The sequence below is a fragment of the Carica papaya genome, chromosome 6 (assembly GCF_054855325.1).
Source record: "Carica papaya isolate Zhongbai chromosome 6, ASM5485532v1, whole genome shotgun sequence".
NCBI lineage: Eukaryota > Viridiplantae > Streptophyta > Magnoliopsida > Brassicales > Caricaceae > Carica > Carica papaya.
In genome coordinates, this window is record NC_142314.1 from 32,982,365 (window position 1) to 32,999,643 (window position 17,279).

The 17,279-nt window shown below is 36.5% G+C and overlaps 3 protein-coding genes across 6 annotated transcripts; all 3 read right to left on the bottom strand.

The window, feature by feature from the left end:
• Window positions 1-19: 19 nt before the first annotated feature.
• Window positions 20-2,943, bottom strand: LOC110812880 (alpha/beta-Hydrolases superfamily protein). The gene is made up of 4 exons (XM_022039759.2): window positions 2,070-2,943; window positions 1,527-1,879; window positions 1,004-1,200; window positions 20-561 (listed from the first exon to the last, which is right to left on the bottom strand). Exons 1-4 carry the CDS (start codon window positions 2,515-2,517, stop codon window positions 225-227), a joined length of 1,335 nt encoding a protein of 444 aa, XP_021895451.1. The 5' UTR covers window positions 2,518-2,943; the 3' UTR covers window positions 20-224.
• A 436-nt stretch (window positions 2,944-3,379) lies between these two features.
• LOC110812877 (protein ELC-like) lies at window positions 3,380-7,564 on the bottom strand. Of its 4 annotated transcripts, none has more exons than XM_022039755.2 (3): window positions 7,424-7,564; window positions 5,523-6,799; window positions 3,380-3,773 (listed from the first exon to the last, which is right to left on the bottom strand). In XM_022039755.2, the coding sequence occupies exon 2, from the start codon at window positions 6,776-6,778 to the stop codon at window positions 5,555-5,557; it is 1,224 nt and encodes a 407-aa protein (XP_021895447.1). In that variant the 5' UTR covers window positions 6,779-6,799; window positions 7,424-7,564; the 3' UTR covers window positions 3,380-3,773; window positions 5,523-5,554. The 4 variants fall into 4 exon arrangements, with proteins under 4 accessions (XP_021895447.1, XP_021895445.1, XP_021895446.1 ...); XM_022039753.2 differs by lacking the exon at window positions 3,380-3,773 and adding an exon at window positions 4,586-4,876; XM_022039754.2 differs by lacking the exon at window positions 3,380-3,773 and adding an exon at window positions 4,586-4,876 and having other exon boundaries at window positions 5,518-6,799.
• VAR3 (zinc finger (Ran-binding) family protein) lies at window positions 7,291-14,422 on the bottom strand. The gene is made up of 5 exons (XM_088206541.1): window positions 13,802-14,422; window positions 13,531-13,648; window positions 9,714-9,994; window positions 9,349-9,447; window positions 7,291-9,238 (listed from the first exon to the last, which is right to left on the bottom strand). Exons 1-5 carry the CDS (start codon window positions 14,257-14,259, stop codon window positions 7,450-7,452), a joined length of 2,745 nt encoding a protein of 914 aa, XP_088062667.1. The 5' UTR covers window positions 14,260-14,422; the 3' UTR covers window positions 7,291-7,449.
• Window positions 14,423-17,279: the final 2,857 nt, after the last annotated feature.

The following is a 17,279-nucleotide window of genomic DNA, read 5'->3' on the forward strand; positions in this document are numbered from 1 at the left end:
TATGATGGGTTTGGCTATGTTTGATAAAACTATTTCATTCACAATGTTTACAAGAAAATTTCATTTACAAATCAATTGTAATGTTTGCTCCATCCACATTTAATCATATAATCAGAGAGGAATTAAATTTTCAATCTTACTTGCACAATTATAGTTCTTACCGGTAGAAGAAAAAGTAGCAAGGCAATCAAAGAAATCAGAAGAAGGTCCCAAACTTCCAGAGATTATGTCCTTGTGGTATCTGCTGCAGATTTTATCCACAACTTATCCAGATTCTGAATTAAATCCTTCTCCCTACCAAACACCACACTTGTATGGTCAGCTTTTGCAACCATATTGACCTCCACATCTGGATATTTCTTCTTGATGTAATTCCAACACTCTGAGGGCACAACAGGGTCTTCATCACCTTGAACTACGCAAATTTTAACCCCATATTTTATCAACATTGCCAGATACCCATCTGTAAATTTGGCTCCTCCACATATCACATTATGCATGCTGTGCCAAGCTGAGTGATGGGTATGCCTGGTCAAGTCCATAATCATGAAATGCAGATGCCTGAAATTGCCAAAAAAAAGAACAAATTGAGAACAACTTGTTTACTACATATAGATCTCTGGTCTAGATAGCATAGCTCATTCTTCTATTTAAGAGGAAGACCAATATATCTAGAACTATAACTGGAAATTTCTAGGTGTTTCGGAGCCTCCAAAGTATTCAATGTCGTGTGTAGTAAGATATAATGTTGGGTGATTAGCATACACATTACTTTAAAAGATTACCATGAGACATGATGCTTCCGGGACACTATACTAGCAGCTCAAAGTACAGAGGATAGGAGAACTTCGTATGCAGGCTAATGTCAAGATATAATGTTGGGTGATTAGTGTACGCATTACGTTAAAAGATTACTAAGAGAAATACTATATTAGCAGCTCAGTAGTATAGAGAATAGGAGGACTTCATCTGCAGGCTGAAGTTAAGAGTGCGATATTGCTACCTATTGGGGGTAAGTAGCTTCAGAATCCTCTCCCAGGTCCTGTGGTTTCGACAAACGAGAAAGCAGATACACCGACCAATATGTTCATACCATGACATAACTGATGAACCAAAGGCTAATGGTGGCCATAACTTCTTCTCAGCAAGCTTTTCTAAAGCTGCTAAACTTGCTCCATCTTTTGATGAAGGGAAGATGGGCTAAAAGTGAAAATTCATTAAAACAAGTTGATAATCTGTAAAGCAGATAAAACATTAAACAAGCAACAAACAAAACTTCCTGTTTGATAAAATCGTCACAGAGAAAAGGAGGTTCACTGAAAGATTACAAAAATTGGATTTGTCCAAATACTAGAAATTACTAGCTACCATAAAGATATTGCAGATTTTCCCATTATGTAATATTAACACATGAACCCATATATTGATACACGTATAATCTTTGGGGTTGTCGGATTATAGATATATAAGGACTGATATGAGATGCAGGAAGCTTGCAGAGATATTATATATTATGTGGTACTTACAGGAGATACGAGAGTAAGTGATCTGGCATATTTGGGATACTTTGCAGCCAAGGCCAGTGCAATGATACAGCCCATGGAGTGAGCAACCAAGTGAAAATGATTGATATTAAAAGGGAGAATCACTGATTTCTCAATCATCTCTACATGATCTCTCAAAGTATAAAAACACTCCCTTGGCTTTGGGCTTCTTCCAAACCCCAAAAGATCAACAGAGAACAACTTGTACTTCCCCTTTTTAAATTCAGACAGGTGTTGCAACACACTTTCTGTCCAAAATGAGGAAGAAGAAAGGAATCCATGAATGAAAATCACATTTTCTGTTGGTTTTTCTTTACAATTTTCCTCAATCCGCCCTGTTCAAAAACATAAAAGTAACAACTCATGCATTGATGCTTGCTTACATGAAAACCCAGAAAAGAAAAAGAAAACTTTCTAACATGCATTTTCTCAGTATCCAAACAAACTAATCCTATCACAATAACAAGATGGCAGAAAGTTCATTGAAAACATAAAACAAACACACAGAATGATTTCTCAAATTACCTTGAGAAGAGGTCTCTCTAACCTCAACATGGAGCTTGTGATCCCTACAGTTTATCCAAGAAACACAAGATTCACACCCACAATCAGACCACCTGTTCATCACCGCACCATCACAAATTCCTTTTTTCTTGGAATCCAAAAATTGTCTCGGAAAACCAAGAAAACCCGTTTCCCTGAAAGGATTCTTCCTTCTATACAAACTCTCTGACACCTGAATCTCTCCATCAATACCCAAAACGCCAATCACATTGTTTCCTTGCTGTCCCTCTCCTGCACAGTAACAAGGAGAGGTTTTCCCTTCAAAGAACTCATCAAGGTAATGGCACACCACACAAAGAATAGTGTCGAGGAGGTCAAGGAAAAGGAAGACGATGAGAGTAAGAGCATAATGGATGCTTCTGGCCCATTTTCTCACCCATTTTCCGGGGAAGAAAGATACAGTAAGCATGGAAATTCAGTTTGGGAAGATAAGAGTAATATGAGGCCACGAAGCTCCAAGAAAAAATATACGGAGAGGAGAAGGTGATGGAGGCGGAGCAAGTCAAACAAGACGATTATATATTATATAAAAATTGATTTTTTTTTTTTCAGAGAAGCAAAATGATTGATTGTTGTTGTCTTGATGCAGGAAGACTAGGCAGCAGGAAACAAAGGAAGAAGAATCAAGAATGCTAAATACAAAAGAAAAATTACAAAGAAATTTTTTTTTAGAGGGAAAGATCGCTTTCAATTCAAAGTATACATATATGTACTGCACTATTAAAGAGCCACAAAATAAGGAGATTACTGGAGTTACAACTCTCATGGGGAATAGTAAAATCGTGCGCAAGCATATTATAATTTCTTGAAGTTTCACGCAAAGCTAACGGAATGAAAAAAAATTTGTCTTCAAAAATGTTATTAAGAAATAAATCAAGTTCAGACTTTAGGGTTAAGCGTGATTGAAGTATGTTTTATCACCGGTTAAAAATCCCATTCAACTTGTAAACTACGCAGAATCATCAACCTTACCACTTGGAGACCATAAGCTTTGGTAACTCCATGGTAAACCCTCTCTTGCAAACTCCACTTCAGTTACTCGAATATATAACCTTTAAATTAACTCATTAGAACATATTTAATAAATAAATTGACATCAGAGAACAAGACCAAACTTGTCAAAATAATCAGACTCAATATTTTTATTTTATTCTGACTCAATCTCATATAAATACGCACCAAGTTCAGTCAATTAATTTGTCTTTTAACTAATTAATTATATATTTGGTATAAAATTTAAATGTCTATATATACTTTAACATCAAGAAATTTTTTTTAATATTTTAAGGGGATGTATTGAAGTAATTATTTTAGCACAAATCAAACCCCCGAATTCTCTTCCTTGCCTTTTTAATTTTCACAGATTTGTCGTGTATTTCCTCTTTAAACCATACATTATTATTTTTATTATTATTGAAATGGAAGAGAAGAGATGAGTTGAGGACTATGGATATGGCCTGGTGGAGAAGAAGCTAGCCATATGCAGCAGAGCCAGAGAGGCTATTCCCTGCACAGGTTTATCAATAACCGGCCAAACTAAGCAAGCAAAACAAGTAATTAATTGTACAGAAGAGAATGAAGCTTTATTTTCACCATTCCAATGTAACATGACATTCTAGAACTTCACCTCACAATCTCGTTCTTTCTGGTTCAACGACCTGCTCTCTGCATGAGGAGGGTATAAATAAGAAAACAAATAGTTTGAGTTCATTCAGTGAACTACATCTGATGATATAGCTACAATGGAGTTCCGGGTAAATGATCACCAAGCACTTCAAAGAGAATAATAACACAAGGATACCCATCATCATTTCCCCTTCCCCTCCAAGATTACATCAGATAAGGATCATCAACTGCATGTATCTCCCTTATATATACATATATATATATATATATATATTCTCCAGTTGATTAACATTAAATATCTTCAGATCATGTACAACCCATGATTCTTATCTCTGCTATATGACCCAAGCTTCTGCTGTATTCTTTATATTCTATGGCCTAGTAGTTTTTACTCTCACTCTTATACTACCATCAATAGTATTTTCGTCTCATCACTCAAGACTCCACCACAGTTACCATCGGAGGCAGAGTCATTGAAACTGAACATCTGACTCATCAACAACTTCATATTCCCTATCTAAATCATTATGCTCAGCAATAGCATCATCACTTGTAAATGAATTTAACAATAAATCAAAATTAGTTTTTTTTTGCTCGAGATAGATCATAAAAATGTAAATGAATTGAACAATAAATCAAAATTAGTTTTTCTTGCTCGAGATAGATAACAAAATTTTAAAATATTATCCATTGAACTGAAACACTACATTTGGAAAAACAAGACAAGAGTGCAGATCAACTACGTTCCAACTTCCATCAAATTTAATGAAATTATGCACTTCTTCAATTCCATATGGAAAGAGTTTCAAGTTGAACTCCCTAATCTCAAACAATTCTAACTTAGAAGTGAATTTGCAAATGAAATTTTATAGATTTTTAAAGAATTTATTTATTCCAAACATACTGAAATTAATATTTTGAACTATACCAAGAATTATAGTACAATATGGTGGCAAATTAGGAACAAGGAGCATGTGAGCTGATAAATTATATAGACATCCTACTTTCTGGGAAACATTGTAAAAAGCTGGATTTGCCTGTAAACCCCAGGCAACCAGCCAAGCACCAAAACGATGAAGAGCTACTCTGGCACTCGAACTATCAAACAAAGCACATCTCTGAATAGCTAACACACAAACATGCTGCAATAGCAACCGTCATAAACTCAAGTCAGCTAAAAAATCAACAAGTGAACCAAGATATTTTTCTGTACAGAAGCTAAGTCCATCAAACTAGGTGACAGGCAAACTTATGTGGATAGTTAAATCAGCTAGGAAAAGAAACACAAGCTATGGCTTGATCAATGAAGGTGAAAGAATAGCAGAAGATGAGTGCATTAACCATCAAAAGGATAAATCAATCATCATTAGCATATTCCAAATCTCCTTAAAGAAAACAATAAGTAATTACATTATATGAGTGTAAGAAGATTATAGGTACAACAAATCGAGCTAATAGTAATAGGAATAACAAAGACAACTCCTTGCAGATTCTGATTGCACTAAACAACCAGGGTAATTAATAGAAACAGATTTGACATGGACACTTTGGAGTAAATAAGACTACAACAAAAAATTCATTAAGCAAATCGACCTTAAACACCCAGGATTAGGATTTATATATGCATATATATAGCAAATGTTCCCAGTTGCAGCACCTACTTCAATACAGATGCATGATACATAGCAAAATTGATCATTTATATAATGAAAGAAAAAAAAAAAAAGAACTGTACCATTCAAAAAAAAAAACAATGAAAGTTGCAAATTTTCACGGGGCTAACCTTACCCTATATATCACACGCCCAAAAGCATGAACCTTTATGAACCATAATGGTGTGACCTAGAAGCCATGACAGCAACCTGCGCCTGCATCTGGGCGGCCCTAACTTTAGCAGCTGTAGCCCGATGGAAGAACTGTTCTCTGGACAACAACCTCACATTCCTCAAGTACTGATCAAAGGGCACCGCCCCTTCCTGAACAGCCTTGTCCAATGAATACACCACATCCTCTATAGCTAAATCAGCGGCTGTACAGTCCAACATCTGCTTTGACAAAGTGTCCATGCACTCAAAAGCGTTATCTTCCACACTCATATCGCCAAAATTCTTGGTTTTGCCCTCGTTTTCCTTTACCCAAGCCTCCAACACATCGGTGTTCATCAACACCAGCTGCAGCTGCTGCTCTAATCCTTCCTTCTCATCCTGCATCTCCTTCAACCCTTTGTTGATTTCTTCCTCTCTTGTCTTCAAGGCAGCCTGCGCGCTCAATAACCCCTCTGTTTCAGCCTCCCTCGCCTTCCTCATTGCCACCAGGTCCCCATGCGCCATATTCACAATTTTATTCATTGCGTTCCTCCTGTACACCTCCGCCGCGTCATCCGTCGCATGATGATGATGCTGCTGCTGCTGCTGCTGAATCCTCCCGGCGCCGTACGGCGACGGCGGAAAAACCCTGGGAGGCTGCTGAACAAGAGCATGAGGAGGACGCGCGGGAGAAGGGGATTGCTCAACAGATCCATACCCAGAAGAGGAAGGGGTGAAAGCGGGAGGAGTCTGTGGTCGGCGCTGGGAATAGAGAGGTGGATTGCGTGAGAAAGCGGCGGAGAGATTACGGGCGAGATCGAGGAGGTTGGATGAAGGCGGGACCCAATTCTGGAGATAAGGAATGGAGACGAGACCAGAGGGAGAAACATAAGGATGTGGGCGTTTGATGATCATATCGCGAGTTGGATTGAGATAAACGCAAGGAGGGTGAATAGGGTAGGTATCGAGGAGCCAAATGATTATGGGTATATTGTAGGTGACTCCCTGGAAGGGCATGGGAATGGTGCCATCGGCTTGAAGAAGGTTGACAGTGCGGCCATCGTTGTGGGTAAAGGTGGAAGTTTTGGGTTCGAGAGAAGGGTAGACTGCGATTAGGTCGAGAAGGTGCTTGCGGATTTGATACTTGCTGCTTTCTGCGTAGGGGAGAGCTGAAGGGCCTCGTTGGGAGAGGACGGAGGAGAGGAATTGTTGGATCTGCTGGGGGTTGGGCGTCACCATCGCTGATCTGGTTACGATTTACTATGGGAAAAAGAGAGAGAACTCTTAATTAAAAAGAACGAAGGGTAAGTGAAGAACTGGTTTTTATTTTTCTTTATTTTCTTTTTAAGAAAACTGGTTTCACTTTCGAGTTCTAAAATATTACTATTAATTTCTTCTTCTTCTTGTTTTTTTTTTTAATTTCAGTATATATTCATTTAAATTTTTTTATCTTTTTTTATTTTTTCAATATTTATATCATACAACACAGATTTTTCTTTTCCAATTAACTGTTATTAAATATATAATAACATCTCTACTAAAAATATGAATCTAATTTCATAATAATTTTTTTTTTAAATTATATATTAATTAATTAAGTAATGGGGATATAAAATGAGTAATTATTTGTATGATACTTTACTATATTAAGGATTTACTAATAAACAAAAACGAGGAAGTCACTAAACCTTGTGTTGGAACCATATCTAACAAAACCAACCTAATTCAATCTAGTTTTTAACTAAACAACATTAGACAAAACGGATATTTAGCTAAAATTATGAACTATATATGATACAGAGTTGATATTTTTGCAATGATTATTTGTCTCCGCAAATAATATATGCCGAACAAAAATTTTGCAACAAAATAAAGAAATTATACCGTAATTTGGGTCTATTTTCGCCTGTTTAGCTATTACTGTCATTTTGCTTGTTCGCTGGATCCGAGCTCACAATTGGAAGGTTTCTTCGATATTGTTGTGATGTTAACCTTCTCTCCAATGGTGTTTTCCTCTTGCTTACAACAAACCTATTGACACCTTTTCGCATTGGCATTATTGAAGGGAAATCTTCATCAGGGATCTGGCTTAGTTCTGATATGTCCTTGATCTGGGCAACCCGCCTGAACCATCTCTCTGCTTTTGCCTCCTCTGACATGTCTAAAGGATCCGGTTCCTTCACTGCTGAACCCTCCAAGCTCTTCCCAGACCATGTATTCCTAATATTCTCTGTTTCCGATGGTTGTGGAGGATTTCCTACCGAATTTGCCATTTCTTCTCTGCCTTCTTTCTGGATATATCCACTGTTGCTACTTGATCTCTCTGCCGTATGTGTAATCTCGTTCATATTTCCATTCTCAGAGTACTCTCGGCTCCAACGACTACTGCCACTTGTTTGGAGATTGAAAGAACTCTGGGTCAAATTTCCTCTGGTTTGTGAGTCATATGTTCCCTTCATATTCTGATTTAAGCTTATTTCAGAAGGTTGCATCTTCCAGCTGCCAGAACCAGTCCCTTGACTTCCCATTTGTTGCACACCATCTCTGCAAGGTGGACCATGTGTAGCCTCACTCAACTTGTCAGGTATTGCAGAGTTTGATGTTTCATCAACTGCTTTCGAAGGTGAATCAGCAGATTCTGGCAGCTCTTTGTCCTTTTTAGCAAAGTAGTCAGGTGGGAATGGAACAAAGGGGACAAAATTGGAATTGCCTCCTTGCTCCATGGCCATTCGCCTTTTGTATGCTGGAGAAGTCAAAGACCAATCTTTCTTTTTGCTAACTACAAAGCGGTTCTCTCCTTTACGCATTGGCATTATCTCAGGGAAGTCTTCATCCGAAATTGCAGAGGCCAGATCTGTTACATTATGCAGCTCTGCGACCCTCTTAAACCATCTCTCAGATTTTTGAGCTTGTTCTTTCTCATCTTTCTCCTCATTTTGGTTTGCTGGTGTTGCTGATGGCTGCAAATTGTCCCCTGAATTAACATCCCTTTTGCTTTCTGTCATAGCAGCTGTTTGCCCACCAATCTTAGCAGCAACAGATATGGAATTGTCTGACAATGGTGTTTCCTTTTTAGCCTCCTCTGTCTTTGAATTCTCAGGTTTCTTGGCAAACATATCTGCTGGCAGTGGCACGAAAGGAACATAGTTCGAATTGCTTCCATTGTGGGAAACAAATTGTTGAGAATCTGAATTAGAAACAGAAGCGCTGTCTGTGACAGCATTTCGTCCTGAAGCAGATGCGCTACCAAGAATCTCATCTAAAGTCTGGCTAACCTTCATCTTCAGGGTCTCATTTACATTATCTCCCTGACTATTTGTACCCTCAGCTGTGTTGTCATCACCCAAGTTTCTTTGGTACTGAGCATTAGCTAACCTCCTCTCTAGTGGTGTCTTCCTAGTGCTTACAACAAATCTGTTCACCCCTTTCCTTAATGGCATAATTTCGGGAAAATCTTCATCTGCTATGGAATTGTTCATGTTGGAAGTACCGTTTAGCTGAGAAACCTTACTAAACCACCGTTGTGCCTTTTCTTCATTTGCAGCCAACCTGCTACTGAGATCAACCCCACTTGCATTATTCTCATCCCCAAATCCTAAGCTAGACCTGAAGCTGGTAGTACCAATCGAGACATCTCCAGGCCGCTTGCAGTCACACCTTAGGCATACTTTGTTTCTCCCATAATTAAAGAAATCACATCTGAAAATGGGAAAAGTTAGAGGTTGAAACTCACCCTTTGCCACTGCCAATAATGACAGATCTACCAACATCGAGAAAAAAAAGTGGTAAACAAGAGAAAAGATGCTCACTGAGGACACTCCCATTCCCCACCAGTCAGCTGTCTCTTTGGCCGTGCTTCCTCACATTCAAGACATTTCATATTTCTTGCAAAGTTCATAAATTTACACCTGCTCAATACAATTAACAGTAAAATGATATTATTTGAGGAAGAAATCATATGCTTGCAACAAATAAATGAAAAACTTTTCTAATACATGCTTACATCCATTTCAGTGAAATACCACGACATTCAACCCAATCGAACCAGAGAATTGTCTTTTTTTATTTAAAAAGAACATACTAAAGGGCCCCAAAGGGATGCATGGCCCAGAAAATATAATCCATGTAGCAGAACGCAGAGGAAATGAGTAAGAAATGAAACTCAAGATTCTACCTTGGACAGTACCAATCACCCCTTTTCATTTCAATGTTTTGACCAAAGGATCGTAGTGTTTGTCCATTTCTATTCGGGAATGGTGTCTGTACAGATCCAGAATAGTTCGACTCTGGAACTCCACAGCTCAGTTTTGCCAACTCACTTATGAGATTCCGGACAGATGACTCGACAAGTTCCTTATTCCAGAGACTATCTGTGTCTGGTGGAGAGAGATTGCTTAGATAACTGAGCAAAAATCTCGTCAAATCAACCAGGTTTGGTTTCTCCATCCCAAACACCTAGGATAGCATTTCAAATAATTTGAGTGAGAAACCACTGCAAAATGCATATGATTCAAAAAAACAACTCCGAAGCATCAGAAAAATATGTGAAACTGAACAATAACACCTGCTAATTGTCAACAAAATAATGAATTTTTTTAAGAAAAAAAGGGGACTTTTTCTACATTTACTCAATCTATTTTGGTCATGTTTATGAACTCAACTTGAGAAGTAAAGAAGCGAGAAATTAAAGTTCAGGAACACCTGAGATAGATGCCCTTTATAATATGTTGTCTAAATACTTGCACAAAGATTGGCAATGAGCTGGTTTCTCTGGATTTGTTCACATTATCATTAACAAGGATGAAAAGCTAATAAAAGAGTACTAGCTTAAAAAGAAATCGTTTGATTTTTCACTCATAGTTCTTGTTGAAATAGATTTATTGAAGATCGAGAACTATTTTTTTTTAAAGGAAAGGAGAAATTTCAATATGATGCTTTCTTTTCTTTTCTTTTCTTTTTTTTTTTTGGTGTGGAGGGGGAGAGTGTTCTTTTTGAGGAGAAATTTCAACACAATGTTAACCTTTTGCATGGAATAAAATTAATGAAATAGGACTTTTGTTTATCCATTTTTTGGGGGGATATACTTTTAGAAATTGCGTAGGGTTTGATAGACCATAGGAGATTCCATGAACATTCATATAAAGACTACATGCACAGAAGCAAAAACTGCAAATATATCAATCAAAATCAAAACCAGGGATCAGGAACCAAATAGTTCCTTACCCGAACCGAACATTACAACGAAAATATAATAAGTCATTACCAATTGTGAACTAAATATTATCATGTAGACATAGTTTGATAAGCCCCAAAGGACCAGGAGAGCACGTGCAGAAGAGGAATGAATAAAAAAGAAAACGTGAATAAATGGAATGGACGCAGATTGTATAGTCATTGCATATAATCAGTCAAAATCTTATCTTTTTGTTTTTCAATTTCTGTAAACTGCTCCCTAGCCAGTCGGGAATAGCAGTTGAGTTTTGTGTATTTAAATTTCATTGCCCAGCAATAAAAATTCATCTTTGAATTGCAAAAAAATATGTGGTTTCTTCTCACCTAAAAGACAAAATTTTATCTAAATTTATAAGCTTTTGACTGGAACCTAACATTAGTATTAGACCCATGGTTACCGAGGAAAAAAGAATAGAAAAACTAAAAATCAGTCTGGAAGGGATACAGAACCATTTGAGCCGAATGGAGATCGGGTTCGCCGAGAAGGTCCATCAGATTGAAGATAGCCTCCAGCGACTTGCGAACACTCTGACGACAAACAAAGAGGGCTCCAGCAGCAATATTATAAACCGACCTAGCCAGACGCGAACCTACTGCAATGATCTGAAACCGCTCATGCAAATGGCGACCTACACAGTACCATCACCGGCAGTCGAATTGCAGAACATACTTGCCCAAAACATTCAGAATGATTGTACACTGCCAAGGAAGAAAGAGGTTCAAATTGTACACTTGATTTCCACTGTGACGAGCTTGGAAAGATGAGGTTCCCCTTCTATTCCAACAATATAAACTCCACTTGTGGTCTGTTCAAGTTAAACTGTAGTGGGCTCATTCAGATGATACAGCTACTGGAGGAAGGAAGATGGTATGACGTCAAAAGGGATATAAAAAAAGGACAACGGAGACGACCAGCATCAACTGCGTGCAGCAGAACCTTCTTTTTTGCAGTTGTCTTATTTGCTGTCTTTGTGCTCCCGCGATACCCAAAAAAAAAAGGAAAAGGTGGAAACGGAAGATAAAGAAGGCGATCTATGGTTCCCATCATTGAAAGGACTTGGTTTTGCCGAAGAAGAAGAAGCGCAGAAGGCGACAATTGGGCAATTTGAAGAAGGGTTAGTGCTGTTAGAAGAAGCATTTGGGAAGATGAGCAAAGGGAAGGCTTTATTCGGGGAAGATGAAATTGGGTACCTTGACATTGCGTTGGGATGCTTTCTAGGTTGGCTGAGAGTGATGCAGAAAGCTTAAGGATTAAGTTGATTAATGAGTCAGAGATGCCTGGTCTGGCGAAATGTGCACAGAGCTTCTGTGGTCATGAAGCGGTGAAAGGTGTGATGCCAGAGACAGAGAAGCTTGCAGAGTTTTGCAAAGGTAAACAAACTTGTGGCCAGAAAGGGACTGGGTTGGTAAAGTAGTAAATGAGTTGTTTTGATTTTGTGGGTATTTATCATTTGTCAGGATTTGTCTTGTTATTTGAGGACTTGAAATTAGATGGTGCTCTATTAACAAATTTCAGTATTATATTTATAAAAAAAAGAAAAGAAAAGAAAGAAATGGTGGAAAGAGGGAGAAACAGAAGAGAAAGAAGACGATTTGGTACTTACATGGAGTCGCACCTTTTGTAAAACTCTCTTTGTGTCTCTCCCTCTCTCTCTCTCTCTCAATATATATATATATACACATATATCTATAAATTGTGGGAGTCACTTATCAGAGTTGAACAAGCTCTGTTTCTTTCTCTTTCTCTCTCTCTCTCTCCCTCTATATATATATACACACACACAGATATATATAAATTTTGGGAGTCGCTTTTCAGGTTGAACAAGCATTGCAACCCATCCAATTATGTAGTGATCAGGAGTTGTAATGGGAAGACAAAGAAGCTGCAATTTTCGTTAACTTTGTGATTCATTGTAAGGATTTTCGGTGGGAATTGAAGATGTTTCCAAGTTTGCACCTTGAGGACAAAGTTCAAGTGAAAGTGGGGGGTGATGATAAGCCCGGAAGGACCAGGAGAATACATGCAGAAGAGGACTGAATAAAAAAGAAAATGTGAAGAAATGGAATGTATGCAAATCGTATAGCTGTTGCGTAGAATCAGTCAAAATCTTATCTTTTTGCTTTTCAATTTCTGTAAACTACTTCCTAGCTAGAAGGGAATACAGTTGAGTTTTGTGTATTTAAACTTCATTCCCCATAAATGAAAATTCATCTTTGAATTGCAAAAAATCTGTGGTTTTTTCTCACCCAAAAGAAAAAATCTTATCTAAATTTATAGGCTTCTGACTGGGACCTAACATAATTCAATCACAGCATTATTCTATTCCAACTGAATCTTCATTATTCTCTAATTCCCCTAATCCTATATTCCCTTTAAATCTTTCATATCTTAATATCATGTTGACTTATATCATCTCGTCTTGATTGGCTTATACATCAAAAAACTTCCCTTTCATCTATCCATGGCTCCATTTTCTTGTTTTGCAAATTTACCCATATCTGAATCAAGGTTCATATTAGGCTCGTCTTGGTTGGCTTATACATCAAAAAACTTCCCTTTCATCTATCCATGGCTCCATTTTCTTGTTTTGCAAATTTACCCATATCTGAATCAAGGTTCATATTAGGCTAGTGGATATAAAAATTGTTTTCGATGTACGACTTAATCTGGATAATGCTCGAAATTCAGGATTGTTACGAATTATTTAACAAGAACTGAGGAGCAGAATAGAATAACACCACCACAAAAAAAAACTTACGTTGTTCGCCCCATCGCTTAAGAACAACCTCATCCTCCTCGCTGACTCGTCCCCGTTCCTAAACAGAAATGGTGTCCCGTTTTCCACTAGCACCTGGATATCCCTCTTCGAGAGCAATCTAACAGCACCAATAAGACATTTCAAAACGGAGTAAATTGGAGTAAGGCAAAAGAGAACCCAAAGTACTGCAGCTAAGATCATATCTTTCTTATAATAAACAAATAAATCAGATAACAAAAAAGCTCAATCACGGTGAAGAAGAGGGATTTACTCCAGTAAATGCGGTCGTTCACGGGCGAAAACCAAGCAAGCATAAGCAGAAGGTAGAAGCTCCTCCGGAAAATCGGGAACGATAGAGAGTAATTCATCGCTGTACCCATCAAAATTTGGGGGAAGATTGAAATATCCACCTGCGGCAAGACTATCCAGAAACGCAGACAACTCAGGCCAAGGCTGCTGGTGGTCTTGTCGACGACTAGACTCCGCGGCTGCAGCAGCGGAGAAACGGGTCTGAGTATGGAGGTGGCGGGAGGAGGATTGGGCAGAGAAAGGCGACGGAGAGGAAGAGTAGTGATTTTGGGAGAAGAGGAGAGGATTAGTGGCGCGAGAATGGTGAAGAAGGTGGTGGTGGCGTCGGCGAGTGAGGTAAATGAAGGAACGAGAACGATAGTGGCGGAGAAGAGGAGGAGGGGGAGAGAAGAGCGTGAGGAACCTGGTGGCCCCGCCCATTTGTGATTAGAATTAGAGGCCGCAGAAATGCATTGGGAAAGAAGAAGAGGAATTGAGGGTTTAGGGCCAAAACCCTAGCAACTTCTGCAGCTTTACGGGTAGAAGATAGGGTTGAAGAGGGGAGAGAAGGTGAGTGAGTCCAGTTGGTGTTTAATGTCTAATGTCACACACACAAAATTACATTCATCATATTTTTAAATTATTATATTATTTTATTTTTAATTTATTTTGTAAAAGTTTTATGTAATATTATAGTAAAATAAATAAAACAATTTTACACTTCAATAAAAAATCATGATTTAAAATTAAATTATTTGTATTGCATTGTAATTATTATATATGTATACATTTTCTATTAAAAAATAATAAATTTTTTTATATAATATATATCTTCTTTATTAAGTTTGATTATGAGGAGATTTATCCCAAGACTATCCGTAAGCTTTTAAATTGTACCATTCTCATAGCATCTCTCAAATGCAAAGTCTACAAAATTTAGTACTTGGACTTAAATATTCATTATATAAACACATATATGGGTAATATATTTATATATATATATATATATATATTGAAAAAGTCAAATGAAAATAAAACTATTTAATATTACAAGAGCTATTGTGCTATTGGGCCTGATTGGCATCTAGTCCAGAACAAGAAATAATATGGGGAGATTTTTTTTAAGGCAAGAGGGCCACATAGGTATATATTTCTTAGGAGGGCTATGGAGCTTTTACTGGAAAATGGGTAGCATTTTGGACTCGGTTACCCAATTAATCTAACCCCTCCAAACTCAATTCGATATTATTATTATTTTTTTTTCTTTGGTTAAATTGCAACTCGAATTCGGTTCTGTTCGACAGAAAAATTAGGGACAGATTATAGTGCATTCATATTTGGCTTCCCACAATCCATTCGAACCCGACTTGTTATATTTTAACAAAATATTGCATACCGACTAATCGAGGTTTAATAAAGCTTGTGTTTTCATATTATTGTCGTGCTATTTTTTCTGTTCGTGACATCTTATCTAGGAGGATTTGTAGTTGTTTAAGAATAGTCTTGCTGGTAAGAAATTAAGCTGTACTCCTATGACTGTGTGTTTACTTACATCAAACGAACAACACTAAGATGTTATTATTCTAAACCCCACGTACCTTTAAAAATATTTGTGTATTTATATATCTATGTTATCTGAAGATAATATATATATACACATACATATTACTCAACTTCATGAAATGTAATCCTTGTGGGTCTTTTGCGACATGTACTTTAAATAATTTATCAGATAAATTCTATCCCATATTTCCAAATTCAACCCTTTGAACTAACTAATTAGTATTAATACTTAGTTTTGGCTGTGGTTATATATATTACACTATTGTATACAATTATACTAAGCAAGTTTGTATAACTTAAATTGAAACTATTCTTTAATTGTAATGACTATACTTTCTATTAGTAATCACGTATACTTTTGCTAAAAGATAACGAGTCTTTATGTAAAATTTTTTCTTGCTACGAGTTCTTTTTTTCTTTATATACATGTATATATATATATATATATATCTTAAAATCTTCACCTAAATTTTAACTAAAAGTGATTGCAATATGATGATATTAGTCAACAATCACCACTCCAATTATAGGTAACTTTTCAAGTTTCAATCACATGCAAGCCTTAGAGAGAATCTTGATTAGGTAATTTAAGATTTTGTAAGATAGAGAGAGAGAGAGAGAGAGAGAGAGAGAGAGAGAAATTAGGAAAGCAAATATTTTCCTAAACTATAACTGGAAACTAACCTTCATACTACATTATTGTCTCGTTAATTTTCAAGATTCATTCCCTTGGTTGCTAATTGACAAAACACAAATTATTGTTGTCACATTCCAAGGATGTTTTAAGAAAACAAATGTTGCATTAAAAGTAGCCAAAAAAAAAACATGCCCCGTAGACCAAGTTAAGAACATGTGCTTTGCCTCAATTTTTCTTTCAAGATTTACGAGTACCGTGATACATTAAACTTGAAATTGAACTTTCGTATTTGAATATTTCAATTTACAACGACAAAGTTTTTATTTATTTTTCAAAGTTGTACGTGATTATACGTATATCAAAAAGAAAATGAAGAATATGAGTCTATTAAAGTTGTTGATAAACAAATGGCGACAACTTAATTGCTATCAGCAAGCTACTAAGGATCACTTGGAGCGATGATGTTGATTGCAAATTTAATATGTGACTAAATCATCTTTATGGTTGTAATTAACGAATGATATAACAACCGCATATTTATATTTAGTTTAATAAATATAAGAGCCAATCATTCAATAGAAATCTATCCATTATTGAAAAAATAAGCTTATAGTTTTATACTACCAAATTTTTTATTTGTAATTATAGACAAACGATTAGATGCAACTGAGGATGGCATGATCGCATGACTATAGTTGCGAGAAAAAAAAAGTTGCTAAAAGTTAATATTAACTCATTGACGCACTTCTTTTAACTACCACTGCATTGCCCCATTTAATAGGCTTATCTCCTCGTCATACCGATGCAATTCTTTCTTTTCATATTATTTCATCAAATGTTCCAATATTTTTAGTTTGAAAAAAGAGTTTCTGAGTTCTGGTAATATGAATATATGTGGTATAAAAATAAAACATCAATAGTAATGCTTTGAATCTCATGGTATAAGCGCATTACTCAATGTCATCACTGTTCATATGGTGAAATAATTTTAACTCTTTCTATAGTGCCGAAATGTTAAGTCTGTCTTGTTGTATCTTAAGTTATTGTCTTTTTTTTTTTTAATACATCTTAAAATTTTTATATAAAAATTATAAACAAATACTTTTATTTACATATTGTTGTAGATATGTATTATTGAATTAAAATATTCGAAAAAGGTCTTCTTCACATGCTAATTGACGGAGTTGTCATTATTCTTTTTGTGTCATGCTCCTCAACCCAGCAAAATACATATATTAAAAAATACCTTAAATTCTTAAAA

Coding starts and splice junctions, on each gene's coding strand:
- VAR3 (XM_088206541.1), bottom strand. CDS start 14,259: ATGGGCGGGGCCACCAGGTTCCTCACGCTCTTCTCTCCCCCTCCTCCT. Junction 13,649..13,801: donor GAACGACCGCATTTACTGGA/GTAAATCCCTCT, acceptor TGGTGCTGTTAG/ATTGCTCTCGAAGAGGGATA. Junction 9,448..9,713: donor GGTGATTGGTACTGTCCAAG/GTAGAATCTTGA, acceptor TGTATTGAGCAG/GTGTAAATTTATGAACTTTG.
- LOC110812880 (XM_022039759.2), bottom strand. CDS start 2,517: ATGCTTACTGTATCTTTCTTCCCCGGAAAATGGGTGAGAAAATGGGCC. Junction 1,880..2,069: donor TAGAGAGACCTCTTCTCAAG/GTAATTTGAGAA, acceptor GTTTTTGAACAG/GGCGGATTGAGGAAAATTGT. Junction 562..1,003: donor AAGCTACTTACCCCCAATAG/GTAGCAATATCG, acceptor TGGCAATTTCAG/GCATCTGCATTTCATGATTA.
- LOC110812877 (XM_022039755.2), bottom strand. CDS start 6,778: ATGGTGACGCCCAACCCCCAGCAGATCCAACAATTCCTCTCCTCCGTC.